The sequence below is a fragment of the Phasianus colchicus genome, chromosome 1 (genome assembly GCF_987193195.1).
Source record: "Phasianus colchicus chromosome 1, bPhaCol1.hap1.1, whole genome shotgun sequence".
Lineage (NCBI taxonomy): Eukaryota > Metazoa > Chordata > Aves > Galliformes > Phasianidae > Phasianus > Phasianus colchicus.
The window spans coordinates 94,472,377-94,492,775 of NC_143436.1; the positions used below are offsets into that span (position 1 = coordinate 94,472,377).

General features: G+C 45.3%; 1 protein-coding gene across 3 annotated transcripts; it reads right to left on the minus strand.

The window, feature by feature from the left end:
• Positions 1–215: 215 nt before the first annotated feature.
• Positions 216–7,333, minus strand: ACP6 (acid phosphatase 6, lysophosphatidic). 3 transcript variants are annotated; one of them, XM_031612602.2, is made up of 10 exons: positions 7,103–7,333; positions 6,779–6,907; positions 6,571–6,701; positions 5,967–6,046; positions 5,061–5,148; positions 3,358–3,490; positions 2,523–2,623; positions 1,071–1,166; positions 697–862; positions 216–394 (listed from the first exon to the last, which is right to left on the minus strand). In XM_031612602.2, exons 1-10 carry the CDS (start codon positions 7,286–7,288, stop codon positions 254–256), a joined length of 1,251 nt encoding a protein of 416 aa, XP_031468462.2. In that variant the 5' UTR covers positions 7,289–7,333; the 3' UTR covers positions 216–253. The 3 variants fall into 3 exon arrangements, with proteins under 3 accessions (XP_031468462.2, XP_031468463.2, XP_089976980.1); XM_031612603.2 differs by having other exon boundaries at positions 6,779–6,910; XM_090120854.1 differs by lacking the exons at positions 5,967–6,046; positions 6,571–6,701; positions 6,779–6,907; positions 7,103–7,333 and adding an exon at positions 5,582–5,695.
• Positions 7,334–20,399: the final 13,066 nt, after the last annotated feature.

Below are 20,399 nucleotides of genomic sequence, written 5' to 3' on the forward strand. Positions count from 1 at the left end.
CTCTTCTCTCCCTTGCTGTTTTCAGACTCTTTCTGCCTTTGTATGGCTGTCTCAGAAGTGAACCTGAGACATTTTGTTATTCAGCTTCCTTCTTCTTGCTGCTAACGGTGAAATGTGACACTGTGCCACCCTGTGTCTGGTCAGAAAAACTTCCCTTATCTAAAATACCTTTACAATTGGGAAAGGTGGCTGGCAAGAAAACAAAGAGTCAAAGATTCTGATGATATTAAACTATTTAATTTAAGACAACTGTTTACAAGTCACTTTGCTGATTCCCCTCTGTTTGAGAGCACAGGTTATTGTATTCCTCTGGACTGATTGAGTACTGTGAAAGAACATTTAGAAATTCTTCTAGTGGGCAGAGGCCTGCTCTGCATCCTTTCACCACTTGCTCCTGCAAAGGCAAAGAGACAAAATCACAGATCTCATGCACTGCTAACTTCGTTGTTAATCCACATGCATTCTGCAGCAGGGAAATAAGCTGGTTGAAGCAAGTCCTTGTGTGAAGTTGCATCAGATCAATGGTCAGCTCAGTAGAAAAGATACCTTGGTTACTATGGATGTGCTTTATGAGTCTTACTCTGTTCTTTAGCTTGACAGCATGCTCAAAACAAATCTTATTTCACAGCCTCACACAGATGTAGAGCAAAACCAAAAGCTCAGGATTTGTAAGGTGAGCTTGCTATGGGATCTTACCTCTCCATGGTAAGACACACGAATGAACCACTCTTTGGACTGCCGGTGCCGATACAGTTCAAGGGTCACATCTGCAGCATAAGGGGGCCATTTGTGATCAAAGGTGCCCAGGGCCATCAGGAGAGGAATAAGGGTAACATCATGAGAAGCATACAGAATGAGCTTTCTGATAATAAATTAAAAAAAAAAAAAGAGAGAAGGAAAAAAATCATCCTAAATGGTTAGCTGTATTTCTCCATGGATAGCCAGTATTGCTTATGCTTTTTCTAGCAGACAAGCACTCATTCTCTCTACCCACCCCCTGAACATCCTTCTGAACCGGTTTTTCACACTGACAGATTTACAACGATTAGAGGGAGAGATCTGCCCTGTACCTGGCCTTTTCAGCTGGAGATGAGGGATCTGCTGCTTCTGTAATGTTCTTCTGCAAGGTATAGAAAAGGAGACCAACACTCATCTGAAGAACTTCTCTATAAAAGAAGCAGAAATAAATCTACTGACTTTTTAACCTTCTAATTACTTAATTTCAAACGAACACTTGGAAACCTGATTTTCTCTTACAGACTGATAATGTGTATTGAATGCAGCTAAGAACTATTGAATGTGATCCCTACGGTTACGTTTTCTTTCAGCAGTCACTCAGTCACCACAGAGATTCCAACGTGATTGCAGACTGGAAAGGGAGAAATGCTAACAAGCCAGTCTCACAAGATGTGGTATGCTAAAAGGAAAACCCAGAAACTCCTTGATGTTCTCTATCCTATTTTGTTTCCCTATCTATGATTCTGGAAGCATAGATTTTATTAGGGAAAATGACAGTAGCTGACTGTAAAAGAACAACGGAAGTGTTGGGCGCCTTTGGCAGCAGGAATAAGAAGAAAGCTAGTACTTCTTTTTGTTTGCTTGTTTTTTAATGTTGTTGTCTCTGTAGCAGAGAAGAGCTCTTCAGATGACTTCCGTTGTGAAGAAACTGTCTAATTAATGAATACCTAAGTGGAAACGGGAGTATGACTGTGATTGTCGCTGTACTGGGTATTATGGAACTGGGAGAAAAATCATTCAATAATTGAGATCTGTAATTCAAGATATAGAAAAGGCTAAGGCCAAGTGCCCTCCCAGAGAAGGCAGCCCTATGCCACCATCTGAGAAGAGCAGATGACTGTGGCAGCTGTGACGGATTCTGGAAAGCTGCTGCTAGGTTAGCAACTCCACCACCTTTACAAATGACTGTGAAGCAAGTAACTAATTGCACGTAGCAACAGATCTTTTGCAAGTTGTGTAGAGCTTGGCATCACCTTTTCCTCTAGCATCAACACTTTGCAGCCCAGCTGTGCAGGTGCCATCTCTGGAATAAACGTACCTGGTCGGAATTCAAATCATAGTTGTGTGTCTGCAAGGACAGCCTTGCCTTGTGCAGCCTCAGCCCCCAGGCTTGAAGCATTTCCCATTCTCTTCTGCTTTTGTTTATAACACAGGTTCACAGATGCCACTTCAGCAACTGAACCATTCACTGCTTACCAGTGGCTTGCTCCTGTTCCCTGGACATTAATTCCTCCATGGCTGCCAGCAAAACAGGACCTAAATACACATCTTGCCTCCTCAGTATGGGCTCCTTTGTCCTAGATCATATTCCTGACTTGAGGCACTGAACTTGGTGTTGGGATGGCTGAGGTACAGACCTGATGAAAGGACAATAACCTCTGATAGGGAAATTGAGCAAACTGGAAAGGACTCTTCCTGTCTGCCACTGTAAGCTGGTACAGCTCATCCAACCTGGGTAACCTAAAACAAAGGCTAAGGCTGGAGGCACAAACAGAAGCTATCACCTTGAACCGTCTTCCAGAACGAAAAGCAGTGAGTCTATGCATCGACGCTCAATGGTCTGCTGAAAGTCTTTCAGCACAGGGCAGCTTGGCAAACCATGCGCCTGGAAGGAAAGAAGGCAACATAAGAACACTTTTGCTCTTTTCCATGCCAATGCTGAATCCACACAAATGACCGCCTTCAGAAAACAGCTGTTTGTATCACAGCATTTGTACTACTGTACACACTGCAGTTTTCATATGAGGTATCCTAGTATGTTTTTTAAACACAGAGGCTTGTTCTATGTACTGAAAGATTGGATGTCTTTTCTTGATGCTAGATGAAGAGAGTATAACAGGCCTTGAGCTAGTCAACTCGCAGCAAGACCACCAAGTCCAATTACCAGTTGCTCCAGCAAAAAAGGTGTATTAAGAAGAGGCACAAACGTGCCCAGCTCTCTTCCAGTAGCAGAGACAATCTGGCTCAGGGGTAGTATGCTGGAACCAGACTTGTTAGCTTCTGACTATCAAAAAAAGGGACAACACTGTGAAGTGGGGTAAACAAGGACCAACCACCCTCTTAGATCTACTGCATTATGCTTGAAAAAAGATACTGGATTTCAAGGTAAGAACACAAACATGGGAGATGCATCTAGAAGAAGGCTGACTCTGTAATCTTGCTTTTCAAAAAGGCCAAACTATTTCTACTGACTTCCTGGATTACATAAAGAGGTACTGGGATACCCAATAGTATCAGTGAGAGTTAGCACCTCTATTATCTTCTCCATATGTCTGGGGTCAGGAAAAAAAAAAACAATGATGTTTCTTTATGCGACAGTGCAACAGATCACCAGCTCACCTGCTCAGCATAAATGTTATCAAGGAGGAGAAAAAAATCCACAGACTCATCACCATCAACACCCATCTTCTTCTTAATTGTTTTTAAGTCCTCAGAGATAGCTGGCTGTAGCTGAGCATCCTTCAACTTCTGCCTGTCAGGGAATTGGGAAAAAAACAAGCCAAAAGCTGTTCACACATTGAGATTTTTATCTCTCAGTTTTTTTTGTAACTCCCAGTCCAGTGGAGCCGTGTCCTATCAGTAAGGGGTAGAAGCATCAGAGGAGACTGAAGGATTCCTGATGATGGGAGTCTCAGAGGCAGAGAGGACAGACACGATGTCAGCTGCTGGCATCTGCTCTCACAGAGACGGGGAAAGAAAAGTTTAGATGAGATGTTAACATCTCCTATGAGGAGGTTCCCATAAGCAAAGGCTGTGTATCATCAGTCAACAGATATCATCATACCAGAAGATTGCAAGCCTATTATCTCTGGGGAACAGCCTTTAACTACCTCATGGAAGAAGAAAGGCTAGAAGCTTTGAACAGATTTATGCATGGTGTGGGAAAAGAGAAATGCTTAGAAAATCACTGGTAGTTTCAGTTCTCCTCTCACTCTGGTAGAACCCATACGCCTCATTACATTGGTTTGAGTTATGTTTTTAACTATGAGCGCTGACTATACTTGAAGCTAAGTACACTGCAGATTTTTTTCTCTTCCCCTGGTCTGCTGGGGGAGCGATTGGAAAGTTTGGTGCCTTTTTAGTGTCATTGTTTGCCTTTTTTCTTTTTTTTTTTTTCCCCAGAAACATCTGTAGATTCAATTTGAAATCAAAGGCACTAGAATTTCTGGCATGGGTGGCTACTGGGCTGGGCCACTGCTTCTTAATGCAGCTTAAAAAATTCACCTTGACATGGTTCGAAAATGTGCAGTTAGTGAGATGGGGGAAGGAATGGGAGGGTTTACACCTTACTCTCCTTTTGCACTGCTGGTATTACTAGCTGAGTCTGAATATATTCTGACTTTTCTGAATTGCTTCTATGGATTGTCACCTCACTACTGTCACGAACAACTTGTTGCCTGTAGTGTCGAATGTTATACAATAAGCTTTTGCAAGTGAATTCTGAAAACCCTTAGATATCATGGGACAAAAATATGCTAATCCAACCAAACGGTAATATATTTGCCTTGTTGTCTGGTCTCCACCCCATGCCCAACCCGATATAAGCATTTATGGAATACTTGATTCTGCAAACGTGAGTGTTCTTTTTATGTAGGATGTTTCTTATTTTAATTCAATAGTTTTTGTTAAATGTGTCAAGATAGAGTATATGTCAGTTTCTTGAAGCTATAAATGTGGCAGGAAAAGATTAATTTCAAAGGAAGCCCAATGTGTTTGCACACTGAAGGTGTGTTAAAGGATGCAGATGACATTAATTCTATCCTGCAGCAATGCCACGGGATAGCTACACATTAGTTGGTAATGAGTGTTTGCTTGTTGTACACTAAATTGAACTGGCCTTTCAAGAAAAATGACTGTTTTTTTTGTTTTGTTCTGGTGCTACCGCTTAGTACATGACTGTGCTCACCTCATGTTTTATACAGTTAGCTACACATTCCCAATGGGCAGCAGGAAACGGAAAGAAAACGTGCTGTTTTAAATTACTGTTGCTGAAATGAAACTGCAGTGAAATCATATGGGAGGGAGGTATGGCTGGCAATTACCTGGTCAAGCACTTCAGGCGCTGGCAGTTGTAGTAATTGGGGTAGAGGATTTCCGAGCTTGCTTCATCAGTGACAATGACAACAGGTCCTGTGGAATAAGAAGGAAGACCGTGTGATCGCTAGTGTATGTGTCTTTAGACTCCTTTAATCACTCCCGCAGCCTTTGTGTTCAAGCCTACTCTTGTCAACTAGCAATTCCCACTGAGCTATCAGTAGCAACTCCTGTGCTTGCTGCTGCTCACTCAGCATTTATTTCCACAGTGCTATCCGCTGTGTACCTTGTAATATCTCCTAGTTGCATGTTCACTTTTTTTTTTTTAGTGTCTGTTTGCATGTGTCAAAAACTAGTTTCTTTGTCATGAAGCGTACTGATCTCTGGCCAGTTCACTTTTGTTATTTGTTCCTGGAACTCAATACAGAGGGAGCAGAGGTGAGATCTTAAAAATCCAGAGTGTATTTCTAGGACATACAAGTAGTTGTCAACTATAAGATACAGCTGAAAGTTACTCCAGATACTGAACTTGCAAAGGATCTTGATACTCCTACTGCTGAGAGACTCTGAGACTCAAAGTTTTTTCAGATGTGACAGTGCATCTTGCAAACACTGGACCTCGAACTCTTTGTTCTCTTGATTCTGAAGTGCAGTTAATGCAAACCTCCTCAGTAGTTCTGAAATTGCAGCATTGATGGCAACAGATCCAAGCACCAGCAGTAAGCTACACAAAGAGAGGGAGGCAAGTGACAAATTGATAAAGAAAGTACCAAACGGGACAGAGTGGGGAAAAGGACCAGGAGCAAAGAGCTTATGAAGCAACAATCAGGAACCGGGGAGAGTCGGGATGTGAGAGGTGTGTGCATCTAGGAAGACTGATAAAAGGAAAGGTACTGGTCAGAAGTCTCCCTAACCTTCTTTTTGCTGTTGGTACAGCCCAGCTAGCAGGCATCGCGTGGATTCCAGGTTCCGGAAAATATTAGTGGAACGGATACTGAAAGAGAGAAAGCAGCATGTGAGGTTAGCACTTTCTCCTTCACGTGGCTGGGGCTGCAACTGGGGAGGACTTGCTGGAATTGAGGATTCAGCTTTCATCATGGCTTTAGAAACCTGTGCTTGGGATTCATCTCACCCTGCTATAGATACCTTAAAATATAGACACCTCTATCTTAAGTACCATGTAACTTTCCTTCGAAGAGGGTGGAGATGAAAAATGGGCACTTATCTGTAATTTTATCTCCCAGCACTAACAATGCAAGCAGCAGCTATGTGCTTCATCTCAATGAACTTTAGACTGTGCCCCAGAATCACCTGTTTCTCTTCACTCACCGTAAAAGCGCATAACACCATTGCCAATAGCTAAACCTAAGTGCAACGAATCTGTCCCTAGCATCCCTGCTAGGAACGGGGGTGCTTTGTGTTCTGAGGGAGGTCTCACACGAGGCTCAGCAGAAAGTTTCCCTAGCACAGCGGTACTCGCAAACAAAGGAAAGTCCAGAAAGGTACTGAGAAACTCACAAGACCTCAGCAGGTTTAAATGCTGGTGAGAGAAAGCTGGCTTCTTCCACGTAACTCCTCCTCAGCCTTTCCCCCAGGGCAAACATCTGCTGCATCCCGACAGTGGTCAGCTGTCCAGCCAGCGCACCACCCTGCGCACAAAGACGAGGAAGGGTCTCACTGGAACGTGCCAGTAATACAGCGGAAGAACCGCGGAAGAGAGCCTCACCTTGAAAGCGGTTTTCCTGTAGCGCTCCTCATAGGGCGAGGGAGGCTGCGGGCCGCCGCGGAGGTCGGTCACCGTGTAGTCCAGCTTTGTGTGAGCGGGCACCTCCAACAGACTGGGCGGCCACTCCACCTGCTTCGAAACAAACTGCTTCAGGGGAACACCAGGGCTCCCAAGGGCCCTAAGCCAGCGCTGGGCACCACTGGCCGAACCGAGCCTTCGCTCTGCTCCGCCCGCCTCCCCTCAGCTAACTCCCGACTACATCGCGTTTCCCCCAGCTCACAGAAGCGAATCGGAGCCTACGGCCGCCGCCCCGCGCCTCCTCACCGGAGAAGCCCCAGGGACGGGCCGCAGCGGAGTGCGGGCCCCGTGCCGGAACACCACCTGCACCAGCTCCAGCTCCAGCTCCCGCCGCTCCCCGCCCGCAGGGCCCTGCGCCGCCGCCGCCGCCCGCCGCCGCTGCGTCCACGCGGCCAGACCGCCCAGCAAGCCCAGCCGCCAGCCCCAACCCATGGCGGCGGCACTGCCGGCACCGGACCGGCCGTGGCCGCGGAGGACGACGGGAAGCGAAGTCCCCCGCGGGCAGCGCCCAGTAGGCGGGCGCGGCAGATGACTACGACTCCCAGCGGGCACCGCGCCGCGCCTCCGGGAAACGGCTGTGCGCCTGCGCGGCTGTGGACTACAGCTCCCAGCGGGCGCCGCGTCGCGCAGGCGCAGCACTGCTGCGTGCGGACGCAGGGAGGGGCGCGCAGGGAGGGGCGCGCGGGGAGGTTCCCGTCCCGCCCCCGGGGATGATGCGTGGGTCTGGGGCGGGCGGTAAATGGCTGCCCGGCGCTCCGTGGTCTGTGGTGGGGTTTGTAGGCTGAATAAGAGTGGCTGAAAACGTCCATTTGGCAGGCTCAGGATTTCCTGCTCCAAGGATAGCTTGCTGTAACAGGTTGGCCGAGGAGGCTGTGGATGCCCCATCCCTGGAGGCATTCAAGGCCAGGCTGGATGTGGCTCTGGGCAGCCTGGTCTGCTGGTTGGCGACCCTGCACACAGCAGGGGGTTGAAACTAGATGATCATTGTGGTCCTTTTCAACCCAGGCCATTCTATGATTCTACTGGAGAATCGTGTATGAGCCCTGTTCAGCACAGCAGCTCAATTCTTGCTAGATTTTAAAGGCCAGTACCCTCAAACAATCCTTCAATAGGAATTGTATGTTACAGATGGGAACTTGAGGTAATGGGGAATTAATGTTTACCCTTATTTTGATGGGAAGATACAGGCATAGGAACCAGGTTGCCTGAGCATCACTTCTGAGGGAGCCTTTCTCAGACCTCTGTAGGAGTAGAACCCGGAGCCGATTGAAACAGATCTTGTGGGACTTCTGGTTGTCAGGGGACGTGGCAGGAGAGGAGCAGTGCAGCTGCTGTGTGCAGGAAATAGTCCAGGGCAATAGGAAAGAGGATAGCAACATGCACAGTGGGTAGAGACAGCAGGTGATGCAGGCAGTGAGGCACAGTCACCTGCACCTCTATCCTGCACAGATAGGGGGATTTGGCGATCTCCCTGGTGTCTTAAAGCAGTGCTGTTCCTACAGGGCTACCTGAATTTTCTGAGTACGGATGTGCGAAACAGAGTCATGGCTATAGCAGAGAGGTGGAAAAGGCTATTGCAGAAGCTAATCAAATAACAGATCAAGAGAAATCAAGCCTCAATCTTGTGGTGTGGGGTGCAAAGGAAACGAAGATGCTGAATGGAGAGGGAATAGGAAAACGTAGTTAAGCTATAGGGAGGGGAGAAAAAGGGGGAGAGAGAGACATGGTGTGATATAAATGAGCAGAGGTGGAGGGAGGGAAGAGGCTGGCAGCACACTGATTTGCATTTCCATTCTAATGTTACCGTGGAAGAAAATCCCAGCTTCTGTGAAGCTGTGAAGACTGAGACTGCAGTCCCTCCTGGGGGGATCTGGCTGCTCCCGAGCAGCATTACTGTAGAGATGTATTTTAGAATATATCACGCCACAGCAGGTGTGTGCAATTAGAGGAGAGCTCTCTGAAATAGCAGGCGGCTGTCAATTTTTTAGCAAGTGGTGTTACCCATTTTTGCTTTGTCCAACTGTGTAGTTATTCTAAGATGTGTCTTCTTTACAGAACTGTTTTCTGAGGATCTGTTATTTTCACCCTTCTGTAGCATTTTGCAACTAGACAAGGAGGCAGGAGGCTATTCCAATGGCCATTGTGAGTAAACTGTGTTTCATGGAGGATAGTTAATGAGCCCTAACAAATAACCAAGTTTCAAGAACTCTTTCTCCTGCAAGCAGAGTACAAATTTTCTCCTGGCTGGAATTTAACCAATTTACAATGATTACTACCTTGGCAAAGTATTACTATTCTTATCAATCGTTTGCCTTTTCATAATATTCCACAAACATATCATGCCTCAGAGCACTCCTGTATGGTAAACTTGCATTTACATTCTCATTTTCTTGAAAAGAAAACTGATTCATAGTGAGTTTCATAGTTTGACCAAACCACACAGTCATTATGTGCATGATACAGTGCTAAGTTATGCCCACTGTTGTTTACTTTGAGTCCTGTCTTGATCAGGTTTTTATTCCACAATGCTCACTGAAATTAGTGCTTAAAAAGTCCCTCCTGATAAAACTATTTAGCCTGACACGTTTGAGTGTGGTATTGTTTCTTGGACTACCTGGATGCCTTCTTCCTGAACAAATGGCTATAGCTGTTTGTAGTGTAAATCAGAGATACCATAAAATGCCCACACAGTAGGAATTCGAGCAGAATTTGGATGCCCCTAAAGTAGAAACACTTTTCTGGGGTAGTAGGGGGCAGAAAATAGACTTGTATTGCCTCTGGTTTCTTTGCTTCTATTCTGAATGCCTTTTGCTCAATGAGAGGAGTGAGCTCCCAGCAGCTGTGTGCAGCCACAGGTTGCAGCTGTGCTGGGAACTGGGCAGTACAGCTGGCTGCCGCAGGAGGGTGACACATCCAGGCTGACATCAGTGTCCAAAGCCAACCATGAGCAGCCCAGTGTGGTGTCTCCCTGCCCCAGTCTTGTGGGGCACAGAGAGCATCTGTGTGAGGTAGAAATAGTTGGATCTTACTGTGGGTGTTCTACCATATGACTTCCCCCCACGAAAAGTGTTCCTATGGCCAGGTTTCCAATTGATTATGAAGTGCTGCTTTTCACTCTGGTCTATGACTACCCAAATCTCAGATGCTATAACTGTCAGGTGCCTTGCAGTGTGAGCAGCACTCGTGCAGAATCACAGACCTCTTTGTACTGCCACCAAAAGAGCCTTCACCTTTCTCAACCGTAGTGCTAATGGTGCTGTCTCTGTCCTGCAGCAATTAATGACCACAGCGACTATAATAAATTAGTCAGTCTGGGCACGTAAGCTGTATAGCAGTCAGAAAGAGTGGAAATTTATTTATAAATTGGTTGAGTATGCTGCACTGCTTCCTGTGGAGCTACATCACTCTTGTCTCTGCTCCAGTCTGTCTGTTGTTGTAAACCTTCAGCCAGCTGCTCTGTGAGCAAAGCATCCCGGGAAGTGGAAAGAATGTTTCCACTCCTCATTTCGGTGATCCTTTGGGGTGGAATTGGCAAAAAATAAACCCCTAAATGCCACCAGACCAAGCACCATTCATAGTACAGCGTATAGATCTGTGCATCTCATCTCTTTCCCTGCATACTTTCACAACATCAGTTTATTTTCCTTGTTTTGGTAAAATTGTGTGTGTTGATACTTACATGTCATTTCTGAATTTGTGTGGGCTGTGAGACGCAGCCCTGGAAGCTGGAGTTGTGGCATCCAGAGTCAGCATTAGGAGGAGATTTTTTTTCCTCTGGATTTCAGAAACAGCATATCAGATGGTTGGTTGTTCTGTGTGCTCTTTTTGGGGGACTATGCTATTTTCCCTCTTTTTTTCCTTTTAAATTACCGGATTGGGCATTTGGTTCCCGTGAGTGGTAGAAGCAGGCTGAATGCTAGGTGGCATGCTGGTTGTGTAGCTGTTCATCCCCTCTCCTAGCGCAAAAGATGCACTCTTTGCCTTCTGTTTTTCTTTTGTTCAAACTTTGTCATCCTAACCTGCATGGCCTACAGCCCTCTGCTGCATCTGGTTGTCCATGGGATCATGCACCTCTCTGGAATAACAGTGGGCCAGTTTTTTTCCATGAAAGCTGAAGACTTAGATAAGGAGGAACCTCTAGAAGCAAGGTGGGTGAGCTGTTCCAGCCTCATAAGGTGGACTCTCAGTGCCTCAGTTGTAGAGCTGCCCTAGATGTGGTTGGAGTGCTGCTGAGCTTTCACTGCTGCTCAGCTGCTGTGTCCCGAGGCATGGTGCTTTGAAACTGTGGCAGATGTGCTTCCTGATGGCAGCATTTAAATGTTTGGCACTTTTAATCCTTACCATCTCCTTTGCTTTTTGTGCACATATATTACATCAAGCAGGTTGGGATGGTATGAAATTAAAGGAGATAATGCAAGAATATGTCATTTTAGTTACTCTCTTCTAATCAGCCAGGAAAGAGGGGCTACAAAGAGATCATTTTACACCTAGTTTGTTGAGCTGTTTGTTTCATTATGCTTTCATATTCATACAGAAGTGCCCAAACCGTGGGATGTGTGCCTTCTTCAAGCTGCAGGATGGGGAGACATAACTGAAACCTGGGATGAAATGTGTTCCTTTTGTTTGGCTGCAGGCTTAACTTAAGTTTTGAGACTCAAGGACAGCTTCTTATCTGCTTTGCCTGCACTGCTGAGTTGCAACGTTCAGTTATCCAGTTTGGCCATTTGAATCCCTTTAGTACTCCAGTCTCTGTTCTCTTTTAGTATATACTCTTTGTTATTTGAGGATGGGGACCAGACCAAGTGGTGGGGAGCTACAGGAGAAGACATAAAGCTTGTCTTGGGGAGCCATGCTATTTGCGTTCACGACGTTTCTGGCCCCACCAGCTGTTCTGTGTGCGTTATTTTCAGAAGGGCAATAATCCGCGGGAGGTCAGCAGGGCAGAATTGTGCAAATACAGTGGGTGAAGGAGATCAAAACGCTTGGAAGTCCTCAGGCCTTGTCATGACAGGGAGTCAGGATCCCTGATGGTTATGTCTTATGGATTGAGAGAATTCAAGGAGAGCTCTGAACGTGCTGCTTGCATGGCTAGAAGGGCTGTCTAACTGGGTGTTTGCTAACTGTTTTCAAGAGTCATCTGTGTTTACACTGCTGGCAGGACCACCTGTTATTTTTTGAACAATAATATATATGTGTGTGTGTGTGTATATTGCTGCATTTCTGCATTTATTTTTAGCCCTTTCTAAAAAACCCCGACAGGTTTGAAAGATGTTGTGGATTCTAAGTGGTGCCTGGCGGCATTGCTTGCATTGACGGTTGTCAGAATTTTCCATGATAAATCTCTGCTTTGAAAGGCTTATAACTCATCCTTCTATTCTTGGTCCTGCAGCAATCATATCCTGGGAAAATAATCCTTTTTTTAAACTATGTTTTTCCCACAGGTTTGTGAAAATCATTCTTGTTAGCTTAAAATGGACCTCTGTCACTTGCTTTTTCAGTGTCTTAATTGTAAACGTATGGTAGGTCTCTTAAATACATTTCATAAGATCAAATGGAAAAACTATTTTGCGTATCAGACTGGCACTTGGTATAAATCAGTAGTAAGCCAGCAGCAGTTAGCTCCCCATTCCAGTTCTAAGGAAAAAATAAAACCAGCTGAATTACCAAAGAGGATGGACAGTCCCTAAATCTGGTGTGATACCAGCTGCAGAACTATAGGGTGAATGCTCCTGGTATCAAGAACTAGCAGAGAGATGAGAGATAGCATGGGTTTTACATTCATAAATAAAGGAGATGCATACTGCTTATTCTTGGAAGAGAAATCCATTACAAATCCGCAACTGATGATTTTAATGAAAAAATACAGTTATCCGTTATTACCTTTACGGTTCACATGTCTGTAGTGTCTTCCACCCACACAATGCAAAGCAGCTCACAGTTGTTAGGCTGTACCATTCCCCAGTGGAGCCCTATAGCCATAATTATGATTTCTGGTGCACACATAGGAAATACAGTGTTGTGAGGCATTTTAATGATTTGCTCTGGTGATGCAGTGAATGGATGGCAGAACAGAGAATGGCACACAAGAACCTGAGTCATGCAACGGTGCTGGAAGGAATTAACTGCATTTCTTCTAAGAGTTTTCATGGTTTTTCAAAGCTGCTGAAGTGTTAGCTGCAAGTTGTGCAGTTGCATGCAAGTGGTAGGTGATAATTCAAAACATGAAGGTAATGAACATGAAATGGTGTTGACACACCAGGAGAACTGGGGAGGGAGTACTGGGAACTTGAGCAGAGTAGAAGTTGGTGCAATTTCACATGGAGTGTTCAGTAGGCCACTGAAAAATTGATCTTTTCATAAATGGGAGCAACACTGCCTCACCAGGAAGGCTCTGAGGTAGCAAAGAAGGGTTTGTATATGTAAGAGCTCATTTGTTTTTCCACCTATATTAGTAGCTATTTGAATTAAGGATGTGATCTTCCTCCAAGTCTTGCCTTACATCCCTGGCCCATCATGGCTGCAAAAACATTGCTGTTACAAAATAGAAATAGTCCTGCGTTGCTTTTGTGCATGGTACACGTGTACGTGCACAGTGCCATATCTGTGTTTTACTGCAGTTCCAGACATGGAGATTTAACTTTTTGTTTTGCTTTTTCTTCCAACTGATTTTGCTCTGGATAGAATTTTATTTGTTCTGGTTCCCATGGCCATCTCTTGCCCATCTCAGGACATTTGATTCCTGTAATATCTCGACAATAGGCAAGGACCACTGTAGTCATTTTTCAGATGGATTTCAGATGAAGAAAGGCTCTCGGACTTTCCCACTGTCACGCACACAGCTTCCTCCAGAAGCACCTGAGGGTGCTCTCCAAAGTCTTAGATGTGTATTGGAGCCTCTTCTCTGGGCTCAGTGTTATCTTTTGTTGCCATTCTGGTGCCATGTGGCTGTCAGCTGTACCAGTCACTGCTTCATGGGTATTTGCGCCGCTACCGGTTCTCATGTCTCAGTTAGGAGTCATTTAATGCGAGTGACTGAGATTCCCTGAGAAGAAGAATTTAAAGTATCCCAGACAATGGTATGGCTAACAGCAGCTTTGTCGTAAGACTGCTTTTTAGTATTTATTTTAAGGATTGTTGACAGGCATGAGTTTTTCTAGGGCTTTGGTATCCGTGGTTTCGGCCGTGAGATTGGGTCAGAGGCAAAACCATCTCGGCATTAGAGTTTAATGTCTTTTTCTGTGTAAGACAGTAGAATAAATGTGAAAAGAAGCTTACAACTTAAAACCGTCGGTGATAATGAGATAATAAGAAAGGGATGTTGTGATTTTTCTCAAGAATCATTTGGCAAATCTGAAGAAAGATATCTGGGAAAGCTCGACTGCAAGTTGATAGAGTCAACAAATGAGTCAGTGAAGGGAATGTGGCAGGTCTCCCTTAGTAAAAGACTTTATTACACGATCTCTTACTCTCAATTACCCTAATTTGAAGTAGGGAGCTAATGAATATTGCTAAATGGATTGAAACAAACAGCAGCGCTGTGGACAGAAAATAATCATTATGAACTGCGGTGCATCGACTGCGGCAAATTTTTCACAGATGTGTAGATTTTAATGCTGGGGTGCCTAACCTAACTCCTGCTTAGTGCAGGGGAGAAGACCATAACCAGCAATTTCTGGTGGGATCAGTAACTTCTGTCAGTACCAGTGCATACCTTTTAAATCACATTGCAGTAGTTAGAAATTATCCCATCCCCAGGCTGTTCTTTCCAGTTGTTAATTACACTCGCTGTTCTGATAGGCCTGCCTGCATTGCAGAGGTACTGGGAGGTATCACAGAATCAGAGAATACCCAGAGCTTAAAGGCACCTACAAGCCCAACTGCTGGTTCCACACATGACCACCCCAAAATCAGACCCTATGTCTGAGAGCGGTGTCCAAGCGTTCCCTGAATTCTGGCACTCGTGGCCGTGCCCACTGCCCTGGCAGGCTGTTCCATGCCCACCCTGTCCCTCACCCCCAGCTGTCCTCCCCTGACGCAGCCCCATGCCGTTCCCTCGGGCCCTGTCGCCGTCACACAGAGCAGAGCTCAGCGCTGCCCCTCTGCTCCCTGTGAGGAGCTGCAGCCACCATCAGGCCTCCCCTCAGCTCCTGTGCGCTGAACCAACCAGGGGACTTCAGCTGCTCCTCATACACCTTGCCCTCCAGGCCCTGCCCCCATCTTTGTGGCCCTCCTTTGGATGCTCTCTTAATGTCCTTCTCACATTGTGGCACCCAAACCCACACCCAGTGCAGGAGGTGAGGCTGCAGAGGGCAGAGCAGAGCAGGACAACCCCTCCTCTCCCTGGTGGCTGATGTTCCCCAGGGCCCTTGGGGCTGCCAGGGCATGCTACTGGCTATGTAAATGTGTGGTGCTTCTTGCTCAGAAATACACACAGGGGCAGTGGCAGCCCTCATTTGACTTGTGGGGAGGAGTGCTTTGGACTTTCTTTGTGCTGTAGACTTTCTATGCGCCGTGGTAAGCAGGCTGTTCTTGCTCCAGGTATGCTCAGGGAGAAGAAAAGGGTTGAAGAGCGTGTGTGCTGTTGAGGTCCTTATCACTCTGCCAGGTATCTTCCTGTGCTGGGAATCTGTGATGTGCTTGTTTGGTCAGAGAGAACAGTCAGGGACCAGTGAAGGTTATTCTGTGCCTCTTTAATGAAGTGAATGTCTTTACTGATGACTTAGAACCAGGGATGTCGATGAACTTTTCAGAAAATCCTTGAATTTGATGCATTGGAATTGCCAGAGTCAAAAGGAAATTTGGAAAAGCTAGAAATATGGAAAGGAATACAAAGCTGTATCCTAACAAAATAAAAGACCATGGAGGAGACCATCCAATGTCTCATTTCGGAGGGGAAAAAAAGGATGAGAAAAGAGTTCTAGTGATCTGAAGGGGAAAATGTGTTGGAAAAAAAGCCCAGTTTTCAGTGGAGTATCAGTTACAACCCACATGTGCCTTGGGTCATTATTTCATTTATGCAGTGAAGGTGATGGTAATTTCTGCTCTACATGTCTACCTAACGCTTTCTTGGATGTTGGATGAAGTGGAAGAAAAGCCAGGTGGAAACTGTGCATTTTTTAGTGATGGCTAAATTTAAATAGTTGCTTCCAAGACTTCTTGCGTGTAGCCCGGCACTGATCAAACCAGTTCTGTTAAGAGCCCTTTTCAACCTCAAACTTTGTTCCCAGGCTGAACAGCTGGCATGACTTTTACTTCAAAACACACCCAAACAAATAGCAAGTTTCTGACCCCAAGCTTGCCTCTCCCTGCTAATCTGATTCCTTTTAAGGGTAGGAGCTGGTGGGTAATGTAAGTTTTTGTAAAAGCCTGTGTGTAGCTGAGTATGAGAGTGTCGGGTTTTACTGGGGGCGGGTTGTTAAAAATGGCATGTCCTAGCAGCCAGTATCCAGTTTCTGGAAAAATTGCTAGAGATGACTTTTGCTCTCTTAATATTGTATAGCTGACCATTGCTGACATGCCTTTTTAAGGTTAGGCTCACGTCCAACATGAACAAGAAAATTTAACTCCCTCATGGGTCCTTCACAGTTCATTTCAATGTCTGGCATGGCCATATCTGCCTTACCCTTGCATCTGAATTAATCCTACGCTGAAGAGGAGCTACTTCGTGTGAACAGTGAGTCACAGAACTCCATTCAGAGTAATCACAGAGTGCTTTCTCATTGTGTTCCAGCCCTGCCAGATGGTGATGTCCTCATAAAATCCAGTAGTGGTCTACTGGATTTTACTGAGAGAACTCATCGAAGAGCATGTCAGTCACCAACAAACACATCAGAGGAGGGGGACAATGCAGGCATTGATACAAGGGATGTCGTCTCCAGCAGCAGGAAGTGGCAGCTTGTCATCTAAGTCCACTGCTGCCCTTAGCCTCTCCTGCAGACATCAAAGTGGGGCCATGGCCTCGTGGGAACTCATCACATGCCAGCTGAGCAGGGGTTGAGGCTGGAGCAATATGGAAATGGAAAGGATTTCCTAATCCATAGTAAAATGTAGCCACCTTGAGTGAGGAACATGACTTAATGTAGCCATTTTTCAGGCCTCAGTCCAGAAATCAGTTTACAGGAACAAGGAAGTATTGCAGGTTTTCAGAGCTTTGCTTCCCAGCTTGCTCTGTGGGAATACTTTTTGCCAAGAAATGCAACATGATTGATTACTTTTATTCATCCAGAGCCCAGTGCCTCTGTGTGAATAGGTAGGCTGTGAAGCCTTGTGTTAGCGTGGCAAATTGCGTTAGAGGTTGGGGAGGGTGGTTTATGCCTGAGTGGCTGTGCTTTTACAACACTTCTGCTACGCAGGGGCTTGCAGGAGTGTTTTGAAGCCCTGTGTGCAGGAGCACAAAATAGTGAAAAGTGCTTGCCTTAAGCAGCTGATGGAAAATTAGACCCTTCCAATGGAGAGTTTGTGAGCTGCCAAGAAAGTGAGGTCATCTACACCCTTATCCACATACCTCCTTTTGTAGGTGCAGGGGACTCCCAGCAGCATCTCAGGTAGTGCCTAGGGCTGTGTGAAAGGCAACTAAATGTGTAACCACTACTTCTACCTGCAGAATGCTAGTGGATCACAGTTCTCTCAGATGTTTAACTCTGACAGATCTATTCCATAACTGTCCTTAAAACAAGTTTTGGTGTAAGTTTGTGGCATGCACAGTGAAGGTGTGTTGTTAGGCTTATGGTTGGCAGGATCAGTTACGCAATATTGTTTGTGCTTCCTGATGGCTCAGGGGATGCACAACTGTCTCTGGAGTGAATATTTCTACATATGAATTTAAAACACGGTTTCCATGACTGTCATTCACTTTCTGAGAGCTCTGCTGCCCGTCAAACTCAATTGCTGAAATATCTGTGGGAAGCCAGTGATGGTATGTGAATGTGGTCTCAAAAAATTCATTTAAAAAATTGTAAAACAATGCTCACTGGAGGAAAAATGAAGCATTTCTGAATTACTTGACTAGAGTGGGTGTTATAAGCTCATTTGATCCTCTTTCTGTCATCATATTTTCATGACTGTGTTTTATATATGTATGTATGTGATATTACCATTCCTGTGATCCCCAGAAAGAGTCTTAATCATCCAGACCATAAAGGGAACAAACTCTTAGGGCAAAAGCAGAGCTATTAACTTTGCACTTTGAAGTCATATTTTTTTTTCCTCCAGAGGGTGATCAGGCCATGGAACAGGCTTTCCGGGGCAGTCATGTCCTCAAGCTGCCAGAGTTCAAGGAGGATTTGGACAATGCCATCAGACAAAGGGTTTGAAATGTGGGTACTCTTGTGTGGAGCCAGGAGTTGGACTCAATGATCTAGGTTGGACGGGGCTCTGGGCAGCCTTATCTAGTAGGTGGCAACCAATTCCACTGCAGGGTGTTTGAACTAGATGGTCTTTAAGGTCTCTTCCAACCCAAGACATTCTATGATTCCATTCTATGGTTCTGTGATTTTATCCTTGTGAGTCCCTTCTGATGTGAGATATTCAGTAACTATGAAAAATATGTAAGGGGAGGTTATGTAGTCTGGCATCTTTTCATCAGTTGCATTTTAGCAATCTTAAAGATCAGCGTTGTGTTTCCATGACTATTGCCTCGCTCGCATATTCTGAAAGAGGAAACAACTTGCTTAACCTTCAAGCTCCAGATCAGCCATTAATTTTCAGTGTTGCCTTCACTGTCTCCCACATCTGTCTCTTACCCCATTCAGCTGTCCCACTGTGCCTCTTTTTTGGAGAAGGGAGAGGACTACAGGCATGACTTTGCCTTGATTTGTTACTTTGTTAGTCTTGGCATTCTCTGTATTTTTAAATATAACTTTTCCTTTTATAGGATTAAGTACTTCTCTTTTAAAAGCTTGGTGAAACACACATTTTCTGCAGCGGATTAGCAAACAACCACAATACAGAATTGACTTCTGACACCATTAAGACACCATTAAGAGAAGAAAATGCTGGAACGATGTGAATTTGATGGAGGTGAAGACGAGAGTGAGTATTTCTGTTGAATGGCAATTCCATCTCTCACTGGAAAATACAGTTTTCAGAGAATGTGCTAGACCCAGCAGGTAAGGCTCTTGAGAGGGAAAAATGCAGAATAAAATGTTTTCTTTTTCCCATCAGAGCACTATAGAGTGCTGCCATTTAAATACTGAGTGCCTATCCAAGGGTTGAATGTAATATGTAATGTTGATTTAGGCCACAGCTATAAGATAGTCCATCCATGCATCCATCTGCTGCAAAGCAATAAATACAAACTCTGAAATGACAGGCCAGCCTCTCTACTTACTGGCTGAAGTAAATATCCTCCTGTTGTGATATGATAGCTTGTCTGGCCTTGACTATGGATTCTACGACTTACAAGTTTATAGTCTGTCAGCCAGTGCAAACATCCATCCATCCACTATTCCCTGCTTGTTCTACCTAGAAGTACTAGGAATGCAGTACGGTAAGAGTGGCAGAGGGAGCTTGTTGGCTTTGATGCATGTGTTTATGCAGCAGAGAGCTGGGATGGAATGGTTGTGGTCTCAAAGATCATCAAAACCCAATCTGTGAACGTGTTTAGATTGTGGAGGACAGAAGTAGCATAAAGAAAATCCTTATTCTCACTTTTTTGACCATGTCTTGCTCTCCAGACACTACCTCTATAAGTGCCTGCAACACAGTTTTTCAAGTTTGGACCACCACTTGTCAGCAATATCACTTAACAGCCAAATTATTCGAGGGAAGTGATCTGTGAATATGCTTTCAATGAGCTCCTGGCTTTCTCACTGCATACCTCTTCCGCCAAGGTGGCACCTTAAGGGATGGGCATGCTCATGTCTGTACATACATCAGTAAAAATTTGTAGCAGGACTAATACTTTCCCCTTGCTGCATTGTGTTGGCAGTCGGTTGGCCCACATGACATCTTCATATCTGTGCTGAAAATCCCCAAACCAAGACTCCTTCGATCCCCGCAGATTCTAACAGCTAAAGGTCCTTGCTCCGGTGTCCTTGTCAAATTCCACTTTCATTCTCTATGCCTCCTTTCAGGCCCCTCTCTGGAGTGCAGTACCTTACTAGTCTCTAGCTTCCCAGCATGAAGAATCCCTGGGGATGGGAGATTGTGTGGAGAGAGGAAGGAAGGGCACTTCCTTTGGGTGGACAGAGATTCAAGGTCAGAAGAAGGGAGCCTGTGAAAGCCAGAAAGTGGGAACAAGGGATGAAATTCAGATTGGGTATTGGAAGGGGAGGTACGGGCAGGGAGATGGGCTGGAAAACCACATCTTATGAGAGCTGAGTAGTGATGGGAAAACTCTGTAGTGATTGTTAGCCATGGATTCTCACGGTCTCTTAGGACCTTGCATCTTAAAAAGCCTTTCAAGGCTGTGGACAAGAAATCAGGTGCTCAGGGGACCTTTTTCCTGCTGGATTGGCCTTCAACAGCAAGTTGTCTCTGTGTGTAAAAGTCTGCTTGATAGAGAATGGAACCATACATCCTCTGCTCTCTAGACAGCTCTTTC

Bases quoted from the DNA above. Each gene is read 5' to 3' on its own strand.
- ACP6 (XM_031612603.2), bottom strand. From the start codon at position 7,288: ATGGGTTGGGGCTGGCGGCTGGGCTTGCTGGGCGGTCTGGCCGCGTGG. The intron at 2,624-3,357 runs GTGAGCTGGTGA...CTTTCCTTCCAG, and splicing joins ATAACATTTATGCTGAGCAG to GCGCATGGTTTGCCAAGCTG. The intron at 1,167-2,522 runs GTGATAGCTTCT...CTTCTTTTATAG, and splicing joins GTTCTGGAAGACGGTTCAAG to AGAAGTTCTTCAGATGAGTG.